The sequence below is a fragment of the Microcebus murinus genome, chromosome 12 (assembly GCF_040939455.1).
Source record: "Microcebus murinus isolate Inina chromosome 12, M.murinus_Inina_mat1.0, whole genome shotgun sequence".
NCBI lineage: Eukaryota > Metazoa > Chordata > Mammalia > Primates > Cheirogaleidae > Microcebus > Microcebus murinus.
In genome coordinates, this window is record NC_134115.1 from 67,591,943 (window position 1) to 67,604,926 (window position 12,984).

At 36.1% G+C, this 12,984-nt stretch overlaps 1 protein-coding gene across 6 annotated transcripts in view; it reads left to right on the forward strand.

Annotated features, from left to right (window-relative positions):
- The window catches only part of SLC44A1 (solute carrier family 44 member 1), a 176,031-nt gene that overhangs the window by 85,135 nt on the left and 77,912 nt on the right, over window positions 1–12,984 (forward strand). For all 6 annotated transcript variants that reach the window (XR_012922121.1, XM_076008895.1, XM_012736793.3 and 3 more), the window contains exon 5: window positions 12,449–12,542. Coding sequence is in view for 5 of the 6 variants with exons in the window: in XM_076008895.1 (XP_075865010.1) it covers window positions 12,449–12,542 (94 nt within the window). In the remaining variant the exon portion in view is untranslated. The remainder of the gene's footprint in view (window positions 1–12,448; window positions 12,543–12,984) is intronic.

Below are 12,984 nucleotides of genomic sequence, written 5' to 3' on the forward strand. Positions count from 1 at the left end.
TCTCACTTTTAAATATTGTGTGTTTATATTACAATGTAAATTTGCCCTGCTGTTAAATAAATCATCAAGGAACCTTAAAAAGAAAATGAAAATTGAAGTAATTTTGGACTTCCTTGTTAAAAACTATTATAGACACCCAGGGAGCTTGTTAAACTCCAGATCCTGGGCCCACTTGGGGAAATTCTGACTGAGTGGGTCTTTGGGCTCTGGAAATTTATATTTTTTTAAAATGTCTCAGGTGATTTTGATGTAGTCTGTTGAATATTTGGAAATTACTAGACCATTCTATGTAAAATTTGTTTTTCCCCCCTCAGTGGAATCAAGAAGTGTTGGTTAAAAATATTTCAGTTAGGCTGGGTGCAGTGGCTCATGGCTTGTATTGCTAGCACTCTGGGAGATGGAGGTATGGGTATTGCCTGAGGCCAGGAGTTCAAGACCAGCCTGAGCGAGAGCTAGACCTTATCACTACTGAAAATAGAAAAATAAGCCAGGTGTGGTGGTGCACGCCCATAGTCCCAGCTACTTGGGAGACTGTGGCGGGAGAATTGCTTGAGTCCAGGAGTTTGAGGTTGCAATGAGCTATGATGATGCCACTGCACTCTAGCCTAGGAGACAGACTGAGACTCTGCCTCAAAAAATTTTTTTTCAATTTTTTTTGTATACACACACATACACATTTTGTCCCTAGTCAACAATGTAATATATGCATATAATAAGAAATATGACAAGTTTAGAAAAAAACATTAAAAAGTAGAAAATAAAATTCTACTTTCAGGTTTTTTTAATATCTTAATGTGCATATAATCTTGTGTTTTGCCTTTTTAATTTAACATTATATCATAGCTATTTTTCTAAGAATAATTTTGATGATAAATGCATGAGAATTATCTGGGAAAACCATCATGGTCAGTTTCTTGAAACCTAGCTTCGTTTTCTTGGGTTTCTTATCTCTAGGTATCATCCTCAGGTTCACAGGGCTTGCCTCATTTCTCTTCAGAGAATTTTCTTTTTTAAACCATTCTTTGTGGCAGGCCTCATACACGTGGCCCTTCAAGCCCAAGTTTTTAAAATTCCTTGAGGTTTCATGTTTGCATTTTATGTGGTGGAATCCTCAGAGCTACCTCAGTCCTGGCCAAGTCCACAGTCTAGTTATGGTTCTTTGGAACAATGGCTGACTCAGGTATTCACTGGTGTAACTTCTGGCTAGGTGGACCAACAGCCTGGGGCCATAGCTGCACACACACCAGCATGTCTCCAGAGTCTTCCAGACGGGTGAGCTAGCCTTCTGGGGGCAGGAGGACTGTCGGTCCCAGGATGGTAGTATTCCCACCTCATTGTTCCAGGCCCTCAGCATAAGGTAGTGGAAAGACCATGGGATTGATTTGGATTTGGATTCTAGTGCTGACTTTGTCACTGACTGGCTCTGTAAAGAAGGGCAAAAGATATAGCTTCTTTGAGCCTAGGTTTCCTTATCTGGAAAAAAATGTAGATTAAAAATAATACCTCTCTCATAGATTGTTATGAGGATTAAATGAGCTGATGCATGAAGAATATTGGACATTTGGTAGGCATTGAATAAAGAGGTGTTGATTATTCCTCAATATCTCATTTTCTATTCCCAGGTGATGTCCCCACGTGTTGACTTGCTATGCTTTATGGTGAAACTATCACCCTGATTACTGTCAGGTTTCTTAGGGAGAGTGATTTCTTCCTAAGGGGTTTTTCCAGAATCTTAGACAATGTTTGTACATACTGTACTTTGACAGGTGGTGTAGTTGAGTAGTAAGAGTTTAGGCTCTGGAGTCAGATTGTTTGGGTTCAAATGTTGCTCTTACCACTTAACTGTTGTGAGACCCTCGGCAAGTTACCTGACTTCTCCTTGCTTCAGTTTTCCCATCTATGCAATAGGGTAATATTTGTACATGACGTACCCCATAGGATCGTTAGGAAGAGTTGATACATGAAAAGTGCTTACAGTAGTATCTGGCAAATTGTAAGTTACTAAGAAAAGTATTGCCTGCTGCTGTTATCATGATTATTATTAATATTATTACTCCACCAATGGAATATAATAGTTTTTCTGCCTCCATTCTCTGCTTTTAGCTCTCTGCATACTGGTGCCATATTAATATTCCTAGAGCTTTCATCAATGCTAATCCCTTGCTCAGAAATCATCAGTGGTAAAAAATGAAAGTCTATATGTCTTTTACTGTCATTCAAAGCTATAATCTAGCCTTGACTGTCTTCCAACATGTCCTCTCAAACCTACTGGATGTGAGACTTGGTCCCTTGAAACTCAGTGGTCATCTGGAGGGCCAGAAGAGAGCCAGGTCCTTATCAGCTATGTGGCCTGCTATGCTGATCCCTGGAAGAGAAATGCCCCGTGCTGGCATGCTTTGTTTCCAGGCCAGTATCCTAGGTAAAAAGACCCTCCTGGTGGGTTTTGCAGCTTTGTATTTCCCACAGTGTCTTGCACAAAGTAGATGTTCAAAAAGTCTTAATGGATAAACATTATTTCAGAAAACAGACTTCTTAAATTGGTGCCTAGCTACAAAGGCACCCTTAGGCTTTTGAGCCAGCTGTATATAAAATAAGCCGATAAGGTAGGCATAAAAAAAAATAATAATGACAGCATCAGGAAGCACACAATGGAGGATGAAGAAGATGATACCTTTAAGAGGCAAATAGAAAAACTATAAAATTATATTGGAGAAGGAGCCTTTGGTACAGAGAACTAAATATCTTATTTTAGTAGCAACCCTAAATTGAAATTTCTGAGTTTATCAAAAGAATCTATGTTGTTCTTTGGATTGGTGACTTAAACTGGACCTGGTAAGATTTAATTCTAATATTACCCTTACCACTGAGAGAATTCTTTCTCTGCTTTTTCTATTATTTTCCCCCTTTTGTCTTTTTAAGTTGTCTTTTCTGTCATTTGAGGAACAAGTTGATTCAAAGGAGCAAATCATTTTTATTGGTATTCTGTCCATATATTGTTACAGTTAAGATTTCTGTCAGAAAATACACAGGCCCTTTGATCTCAGATATAAAGATCTCAATCATTCATTTCAAAGAGGAATATCTTTAAGATATAATTCAGGCTTACGTGGGAAATTTTCAGATCTGTAGAAGGGGATAGTTACAAGTACATAGAAGAGCCTAAATGTAAGAGCTTAACTCTTAGAAGAAAACATAAGGTAAAGCTCCACGGCCCTGGATTTGGCAGTAATTTCTTGGATGGTACCAAATGGCACCAAAAGCACAGGCAACAAACTCAAAAAATAGATAAATTGGATTTTGTCAAAATTGAAAACTTCTGTGCATCCAAGGCTAAAACCAACAGAGTGAAAATCAGCCCATGGAATGGGAGAAAATATTTGCAAATAATATTTCTAATAAGGGTAAATATCCAACTTCATGAAGAGCTACTATTAAAAAATACACAGAAAATCACAAGTGTTGGTGAGAATGTGGAGAAACTGGAACCCTGTGCGGTCTTGGGAATGTGAAATGGTGCAGCTGCTATTTAAAACAGTATGGAAGTTTCTCAAAAAATTAAAAATAGAATTAGCATATGATATAGCAAATCCCACTCCTGGGTATGTATCCAAAAAAAAATTAAAAATAGTATTTCAAAGGATATTCGCATAGCCATGTTCATTGTGGCATTATTCACAATAGCGAAGAGGTGAAAGCAACCTAAATGACCATGGACAGATGAATGGGTAAAGGAAATGTGGTACATACATACAATGGAATATTATTCAGCCTTAACAAAGAACAAAATCCTGTCATATGGTACAAGATAGATTACACTGGAGGACACTATGTTAAGTCAATTAAGTCAGCCACTAAAAGAAAAATATTGCATGATTCCACTTTCATGAAATATGTAAAGTAGTCAGACTCTTAAAAACAAAAAGTAGAATTGTGGTTGCCAGGGGGTGAGGGAGGGGAAAAAAGGGAGTTGCTGTTCAGTGATTACAGAGTTTCAAATTTACAAGATGCAAAAGTTCTAGATATCTGTTGTACAACAATGTGCATATTGTTAACACTACAGCACACTTAAAAATGGTTAAAATAGTAGATTATATGTTAATGTGTTTTTACCACAATAAAAAAACATGGAAGGAAATTCAGACACATGCTACAACATGGATGAACCTTGAGGACATTATGTAAAGTCAAAAAAGCCAGTCACAAAAGGACTAGTGCTATATGATTGCACCCTAGAGTAGTCAAATTCATACAGACAGAAAATAGAATGATGGTTGCCAGGGGTTGCAGGGAGAGGGGACTAAGGAGTTCCTGTTTAATGGGTAGAGAGTTTCAGTTTTGCAAGGGGAAGAGAGTTCTGAAGATGGATGGTGGTGATTCTTGCACAACAATGGGAATGTACTTAATGTCACTGAACTGTACATTTACAGATGATTAAGATGATAAATTTTATGTTATGTGTATTTTATCATAATTTTTCTAAAGTTCATGAGAGAGAAGCATCTGATTTGAGGTAGTAACATTTTAAGTGCTAATTCTAAATCTTATTTTTAAAATGCAGGGTAAAATAACACGTTTCTTACTGGAATGAAAAGGTAATATAAATCCTTTTCAAAGAATTTTAAGTTTCCATGACAACATTTGAAAGTACTTTTTAGCTCTTAAAACAGTCCGTTCACGTGAACTTTTTTTTATCTTCAGAAATTATTTAAAATGTTTATAAGAGGAAGCTCTTTGTTCTTGGAGTGGTGGTTGTAAGAAATGCATTTATTAGGCAAATAAACTATTTCCTCAAATCTTTATTTCTTTTAGACAAGAAGGAAGAGTTGTTTTCTTGGATGCTTAGAGTTTGTGAAATGCCCCTGTCAAGTATGTCTGCCTAGAATAGTTTGGATGAAATTGCTGGAAATTAGATTGGTTATGTGGAGATGCTGCCTTATTACAAAGAGCTTTGAAAGGCAGGCAAAAGAATTTAGATAAATATAAAAGTATGAGTTCTAGTATGTGAGTTGGGTGGTAGGTATACAAATGTGTACTGTATTATGGCTCATAATTCATATATGATACAAATATCATAAACATGTGATGCTAGAGAATAAAACAATTTTAAAAGGCTCCTTTAAAAAATTAAAGTTGCCCAATACCATAAGGACTCAGTATCAGACTTCTTTCAGTTCTTTGTTTGTCATCTTATTGCCATAGTGTATGAATTTCCTAGGGGCAGGATCACGCTCTATTTATCTCGGAATATCCGGGCCCTAATATAGGCACTCACATGGTAGATATCTGTAAACATTTTCGGAAAGAACAATGGACTGGATTTCCCTATTCCTTACTATTGCCACTTAATAATTTTTCATTCTCTCAATACACTTTATCCTCAATTCTGTATCTGTGGGAGTTGCCACCAGCAGGTAAATTGTTTAGCTTCAGTCTAACCAAAATTTCTGTGAAATCAGTTCTTTTTATTCATCTCTAAATAATTCATTTCATTCATTCATTCCCTCTTATACATGCTCTCCAAGTGATTATCCACATCTTTGCTTCTCTTAAGCCCTCTTGTTTGTCCTCTCTCCTAAACTTATGCCCTACAGAGAAAATTGAAACCATCTGGTGAGAGCTCCCATCTGAGTTCTTATTTTCAGCGGGGCATGAATTTCATCTTACTTTCACTGTTCTTCCCTCCGGTTCCTGATGAACAGGTTTTTTTTCTTCCTTCATTATCATTTTTTTGAAAACTCAAATAATGCATACAGTAGTCCCCCTCTTATCCACAATTTCACGTTGGGTTTCAGCTACCTGTGTTTAACTGCAGTCTAAAAATACTTAATGGAAAAAAATTCCAGAAATGAACAATTCATAAGTTTTAAATTGTGTGCTGTGCTGAATAGCATGCTGACATCTCACACTGTCCTGCCCCATCCCTCCTGGTTATGAATCATCCCTTTGTCCAGCATACCCACACGGTATACGCTACCTGCCTGTTAGTCTCTTAGCAGCCCCATCAGTTTTCATGTTGAGTCACTTAGTATCCCTCTCAGTTATCAGATCAGAAAGGCACAGTACATATAGGATTCAGTACCCTCTGCAGTTTCAGGCTTCCACTGGGGGTCTTGGAATGTAAATGTGTCCCTCTTGGAGATACATAAGGGGGGAGGGACTACTGCCCATTGTGGAGGGGTAGAGGGGAGAATTTGCCTCCTTCTGAAGCTAATGTGGGCTTTATGGGAGATGTTTATCTGAAACCAGCCATGCCATGACAGGTGAGAAAGGGAAGGGGAAGACACTGCCTGCTCCTACAGTTCTTCTTTTTCTCTCCCCTCTCTAATTCTGTCCCAGCATCTCTGGTCCACAGACCACCCTTCCCTTCACTTCACCGTCCCCATTGTTCAGCATGGGCATCTGAGTCTGAGCAGATAAATCATGCTTAAGCCCTGGGTTTTGTTTCAGCCACCACTTATTACTTACCTATTGTGTGCCATGCACTGTGTCCGATGCTTTGCATATCACTTGGTTTTTGCACCTGCCATCTAAATTCTAAATAAGCATAACCTGCCAGGTGCTGTGGCGCTTGCCTGTAGTCCCAGCTACTCAGGATCACTTGAGCCCAGGAGTTTGAGGCCAGCCTGGGCAACATAGTAAGCAAGACTCCTTCTCAAAAAACATTTAAAAAATAAGTCAAAATGAGTATAACCTATGAGTGAATTAGGGGCTGACTATAGGCCTCAATGCTAATAGTTTGCATGGGATTTTTATTACCTTTTCCATTACTCTTATCAAGCTATTTTAATAATATATTATTTTGCCTGACCTAACATAGTAGTAAACTCTGAAATTTATTGTCCTTTTATTTGTATCCCATTTATAGCACATGGAAAAACCATTTTCATTGAAGAGTGCTTCTTCAATGTACTGTATTTTATATAAATTCTAAGAGCATTATGACCTGCCATTTGGATGATGTTCACATTTTGACTAGAGGGGCCATACAGCTTGGTGCTTTTCTAATTACCATTGTTTCGTCATTAAAAACTTTGGCAGATTATGTGACCCATTCAAAATGCTATTTGTGAATACTAATAACCCTTTTGATTGTCATTATCTGGTTGTTAGGCTTAGAGTCAGTATCCATAGATGGCCAGTGTATTAATTACCCTCTTTCTTACCAATGAGTATGAATATAACTTAAACCACAGAGTTAGTATGGATTCTTTTTGGCACCATGACTCAAAAGATTGGGCTTGATATAATTTATAAATGAATGAAATCAACGCCAGCAACTGAATTGATTGCCTTCAAGTCAGAGACCAGCAAGAATGCTTGGTTGTTTAAAAGGAAGAAAAAAATCCTTACATTTGATAATGCAGTTTAAACTAATTCCTTCATTCAACAAATACTTTGTCCCTATGAAGTGTGCACCAGAGATACAAAGATAAAGTACAGTCCCCACATTTAAGGAGGTTGCAGGATAATAGAGAGCCAAACTTCTCCTTGTCTCTACCACACCTAGTAGAAGTCCTGCCTATACATGTTCAAAATTAATTCACTTAGTATGTGTCAGCAGTGATTGGCAAGTGATGCTACACCCCAGCTGGCTAATTTTTGTAGGTGGGTGCTTCTTGGGAATTACAAATATGTCCATATTTTTCATGGGTTACTAGAAATTGAAATTAAAATTGGAAATTGGAAAGTTGTCTTCCATTCTTCCAGCACGTAAAGTGGTTTCCTAATTAGAGAAAAAGAGGCTAAATGCATTGGACTTCACAAGACAGTGAAATTTGTCTTTCATAATGAAAACTGTTCTGCTTTGAGAGATTTTCTTACTTATTGGCTGCAAATTTCTCAAAAATGTTTTAAGGAATCTTTTTTTCTTAATTTGGATGTATCATACAACTATCACTGTGATGATAAACAAAATTTAAAACAAGAAAAGTTAGCCCTAAACATATCAACTCTTTGTTTTGCACCTTTATTTTAAATAATGTAGTGTTTTAAACCATTGGTTCACAACGAAGCGTGCTTTTTCCTCACAAGGACATTTGGCCATGTCTGGTGACTTTTTGGTTGTCACACTGCATCGATGAGGGCTTAGGGGAGGCTACTGGAATCTAGTGGATAGAGGCCAGGGGTATGGCTAAACATCCTGTAATGCATAGGACAGCCCCCTACAACCAAGAATTATCCAATATGCAATGTCATAATACCAAGGGTGAGAAACCCTGTTTAGATAGTATAATATACTTTGTAATGAATGGTGAAAAGCATAAGAACATTGTGTATATAGTATCATGTAACACCAAAATATAAGAGATTAAAAAGTTCATTTTTTTCCCCACTCAAGATGTTGGTTTTATTCAACAGAAGGCTTTTGGATGCCACCTATGGGGGCTCCAGATTTTTGGAAGGCATAAGATCCTACTTTTCAAAGAGCTCATAAAAATATAGATAATATATAAACAAATAATTGCAAAATAATAAAAAAATACAGTGTTTTTTTAATGAGCTAAGTAATAGCCTTGTTGGATGGGTCAGAGAAGGCTTGACAGAGGAGGTGAAGTCTGAGTAGTTTGTAAAAATTTTGCTCAAACTTTCACACTCACTCAGATGCTAGTCAGGAAAGGACAATACAAGCAAAGGGAAGAGCATGCGAAAAAGCCAACAGCAAGAATTGATTGTAAATAGTTTGTTATGCTTAAATGAGCCTGGAGTTTTAGGTAGAGTCTTGCTTTAGGAGGGCCTTGAATCCAAGGAGTTTGGACTTTATCCTGAGGGTAAGGATATAATATGACTAATCTGCATTTTACAAAGACCACTGTGATGGTTATGTGCAGGATGGAGATGAGAAACCCTTTAAGAGAGTATTTTGATGGACCTGGCAGGTGATCATGAAGGCCTGAGATGACATAGGAAGTTCTGATTGTCAGTACTTGGTATCTTGAATGATATAGGGAGATAGTAGATAAAGAAGATAGAGATTAACTTGTATGTTTCATGGATGGTGGAACCATTAACCAGGATAGAAAATATATAGAGGGGAAGTGTGTGATGGAAATAATTTTTCTCCAAACATGTTGTATTTGAGGTATTTATAGAACATAATGGTGTTGTTTTTTTTTGTCCAGTAGCTTATTGAATACTTGTCCGATTATGCTTATTAGGAATGACACAAAAGAAGCATTGTGGCTTAGGAGTAAAGAACTCTTTCTAAATATGTGATTGCTTATAAGGCCCTGGAAGTATTACTTATTTTTTTCCTCTATAATGTTTGGGGTATGGTGATGGAAACATACTTCTTAGGGAGTTGATATATAACTGATATTGAGCTAAAGAATAAATAATTGAATATTATAAGGCATTTGAAAAATTGTAGTAGTTAAATATTCTGGGGGCCATAGCAACCGTTTTACCATGATAAATGTTTATATTCCCAAGTTAGGTTCCTAAGATCACTCATTTTGATAGCCTTTGAATAACATCAGCTAAGTTGCATGAATTGCCTCTTGTGTGCTTTTTTAGATAAGCTTCTGTTTTTAGTTTTCTACTTTTCATTACTCATGTATGGTTTTTACCCGCATTTACATTACAAGGAAAACTTTGTCTTATTGTTTATGTCCAAACCTCTTGTGCTAAGCATTGTTTATACTTTCACTGTAAAAAAATAAAACAGTTACTACCTTTGAAGTGTTCACTTAAAATGCATTAGGTAATAAACATGAAAAGAAAAACAATTCTAAAATGTTTGCCACTATTGCATTGTTTGAATGTTCTTTATTTGAGCCTCCTCTGTTCATCAACCTTTGAGCAGGAAACAGTATAAGGTTTCTTATGATTGTTACTATACTAACACATTGTAAAGATCTTTTTCCTTTAATCTGTGTAGTACAGGATCTATTTAGTACTGGCCTGTGTCCCAGAATACCATCAGAGATAAGGCTATTATCCTTTCATTGAGTATTATCCTGGGAAAGTATTTATAAAATTGAACTCTGTTGCACCTGCTGACCTCCTTTTTTAAATGAAGAAAGGGTGGGGATGGAGATTATGTTCACTGAATTCAGATGAAGCGGTATGTTTGGCAGTATCGACACAAAGTGCTTTAGTTGGGGCCTTTTATATTGTGCAAATCAATTCTATCTTGGACTCTGAAAGAAATAAGTTCACAATTCAGATCAGGAAGTTGATGAGCACATTGGGTGCTCTGCAGATATTGGTACAGTTGCTATTTTTTTCATAAGCAATTCTATACTAGGACTCTTAGCTATTTCAGGATTAATCTAAAATGTGTGCTAGCCGTTTCTGTCCTGTTTTCTCCAAAATTGCTATAAACGGAATCAGTGGCATTATCCTTAAACATGAAAGACAATACTTTTAGAAGAGTTAAATATTTAATATTCATGCTTCACTGTTTTAAAAAAATTGTCATTAAAATGGAAAAAGGGCGGGTGCAGTGGCTCATGCCTGTAATCCTGGCACTTTGGGAGGCCAAGGCAGGAGAATCACTCGAGGCCACCAGTTCATGACCAGCCTGAGCAACATAGTGAAACTTGTGTCTACCAAAAACAAAAAGAAAAAGAAAATAGTCAAAAACAATTTTTAAAACTTAGTCTCTTATTGAGTCTATCTTAAGTTGAAAAAGCTTAAAGAACAATACTATGTAACTTTTAAGAATCTCTTTTAAAATATTTTGCATTGTCAAATTGCTTGGATTATCTTTATATAAAAATATATGCTACATGTATTTATGTAAGTATACTATTATGGCCCACATATTTAAACACTTAGCAGGTTTTTTGCTGGTTTGTGGCGGCATTACTGAATTAAATGGTGGTTCTTGGCTTTCTAAAAATTATTTTGGGCCGGGCGTGGTGGCTCACGCCTTGTAATCCTAGCACTCTGGGAAGCCAAGTCGGGCGGATCACTCAAGGTCGGGAGTTCAGAACCAGCCTGAGCAAGAGCGAGACCCCGTTTTTACTAAAAATGGAAAGAAATTAATTGGCCAACTAAAATATGTGTAGAAAAACTACTGGGCATGGTGGCACATGCCTGTAATCCCAGCTACTTGGGAGGCTAAGGCAGGAGGATTGCTTGAGCCCAGGAGTTGGAGGTTGCCGTGAGCTAGGCTGACACTAGGGCACTCTAGCTTGGGCAACAAAGTAAGACTCTGAAAAAAAAAAAATTATTATTATTTTCTTGTCCTATTATCGATAGGACAAGATATAAATGAAATAAATTCACCCCCAATTTTGTCCAAACAAATCAGGCTGTGTTCATTTTTTATATTCCCTTCCAGTTCCTTCTCATATACTCACATGCCTTTTCCATAATTAATTCTGTGTTGAAGTCTGCTGTTGTTACATCACACTATATTTTAAGCTTTTTTCATTGTGTTACAATGTAGCATTCTGTTATCACTATAATACAAATGCCAAGCTATTCTGTTTGTATTTAATAATAAAGTATTTGAGCAACTTGGTAATCTGATAGACACTTTGATTAATCAGATATAGGCAGTTTATGTGATATAATGCAGTAGGTCTTCAGCAAAATTAGAACTGGAGCCTAGGTCTCCTCATTAACACCACCTATTGTAAAATGAACCTTCCAGTATTCTGTCTGCTGCATTACAAAATCAGTAGATCAGTAAGATAAGACTTACATTGAATCTGGTGGACTGTATCCATCTTAATTTTCTATATTATTTAGATGTATGTTAGCCATATAGTCAGAAAAATAGATAGTTCTTTGCATAACTGAGGTTGAATTTAAGGTATTTCAAACTATCTGAAAACTAGGATTCAGATCTGAAAACTAGGATTCACTTTTATCAACTTATCAATTTGTTCACTTTATGTACAGTTTGGAATGTTTCCTGCTTTTTAAGTAAGAAGAAAATAATGTATTCTCTGAATGCATATATGCTCTGTGCAGTAATTTTAAATATTCAGTAATGGAAAACATAGGAAAGAGATAAAATGTGTAGTTGAGCACAGTCTTTGTAGTCAAAAAGATGTGGTATTTAATCTCAGCTCTATTACTTATTAGCTGTGTTCTTGGATGTGTTATTTATCTTATTATCTCTTAACCTCCAGTTCTTCCTCTCTAAAGTAGGCTTAATAATACCTGCCTTGTAGAGTTATAGTAAATGATGTAATACATATATGTCATGTTGCATAGAACCTGTCATATGGCATACACTCGATAAAGGTAGTTCTAGTTCTTATTTTTGTTACCCTTAATATTAATTAAAATTTGTATGTGAATTATATTATCAGTAATTTCAGAGAAGAATCAGTTTTAAATGATTAAAACTGATAATAGAGATCAAGATTCTTATGAATTCTATAATGTTTGAAAGTTGTATATGTTGAGTAATATAAAATTAAAGTGAAGCAGTAAGAGAATTTATTTGGACTCTGTTCTGCCAGCTGACATACGACTTTTTTTTCAACAGGTTCAGCACTATGTAGCTACAACCTAAAGCCTTCTGAATATACTACATCTTCAAAATCTTCTGTTCTTTGCCCCAAACTACCAGTTCCGGCGAGGTAAATTTTATTGCAAAGTTGTTAACTTGTGACTCTTGTTTCTGTAGGTAAATTTTAAAATACATGTTATTCTGAAAAAATAGCCACTTGATGATACCAGCTGCCAAGGTCCAATACTTTTATAACAAAATTTTAAAAGTAGCACTAGAAATGACAACATTTATTTCATATTTTAAAACGAAACCACATAAATAACTTTTCTTGTTCTCAGATATTTTAGATTTCTTTTAGTGGCTTAGTTTTTTTTGTTTTTATTTTCATGCCATAATTTTTAAGAACACAAAATTGCTGAATTGCTATAACCTGCAACAGACTTAGAAACCAAGTCTCACAGTATCCAGAGATTCTTTGAAATTGATCCTGCTAATACTTACGGGGATTATTTTTTAATTTACTTTGTAGATTTAAAAAGTATGCTAGTGATTATCCTCCATAGTTTGTT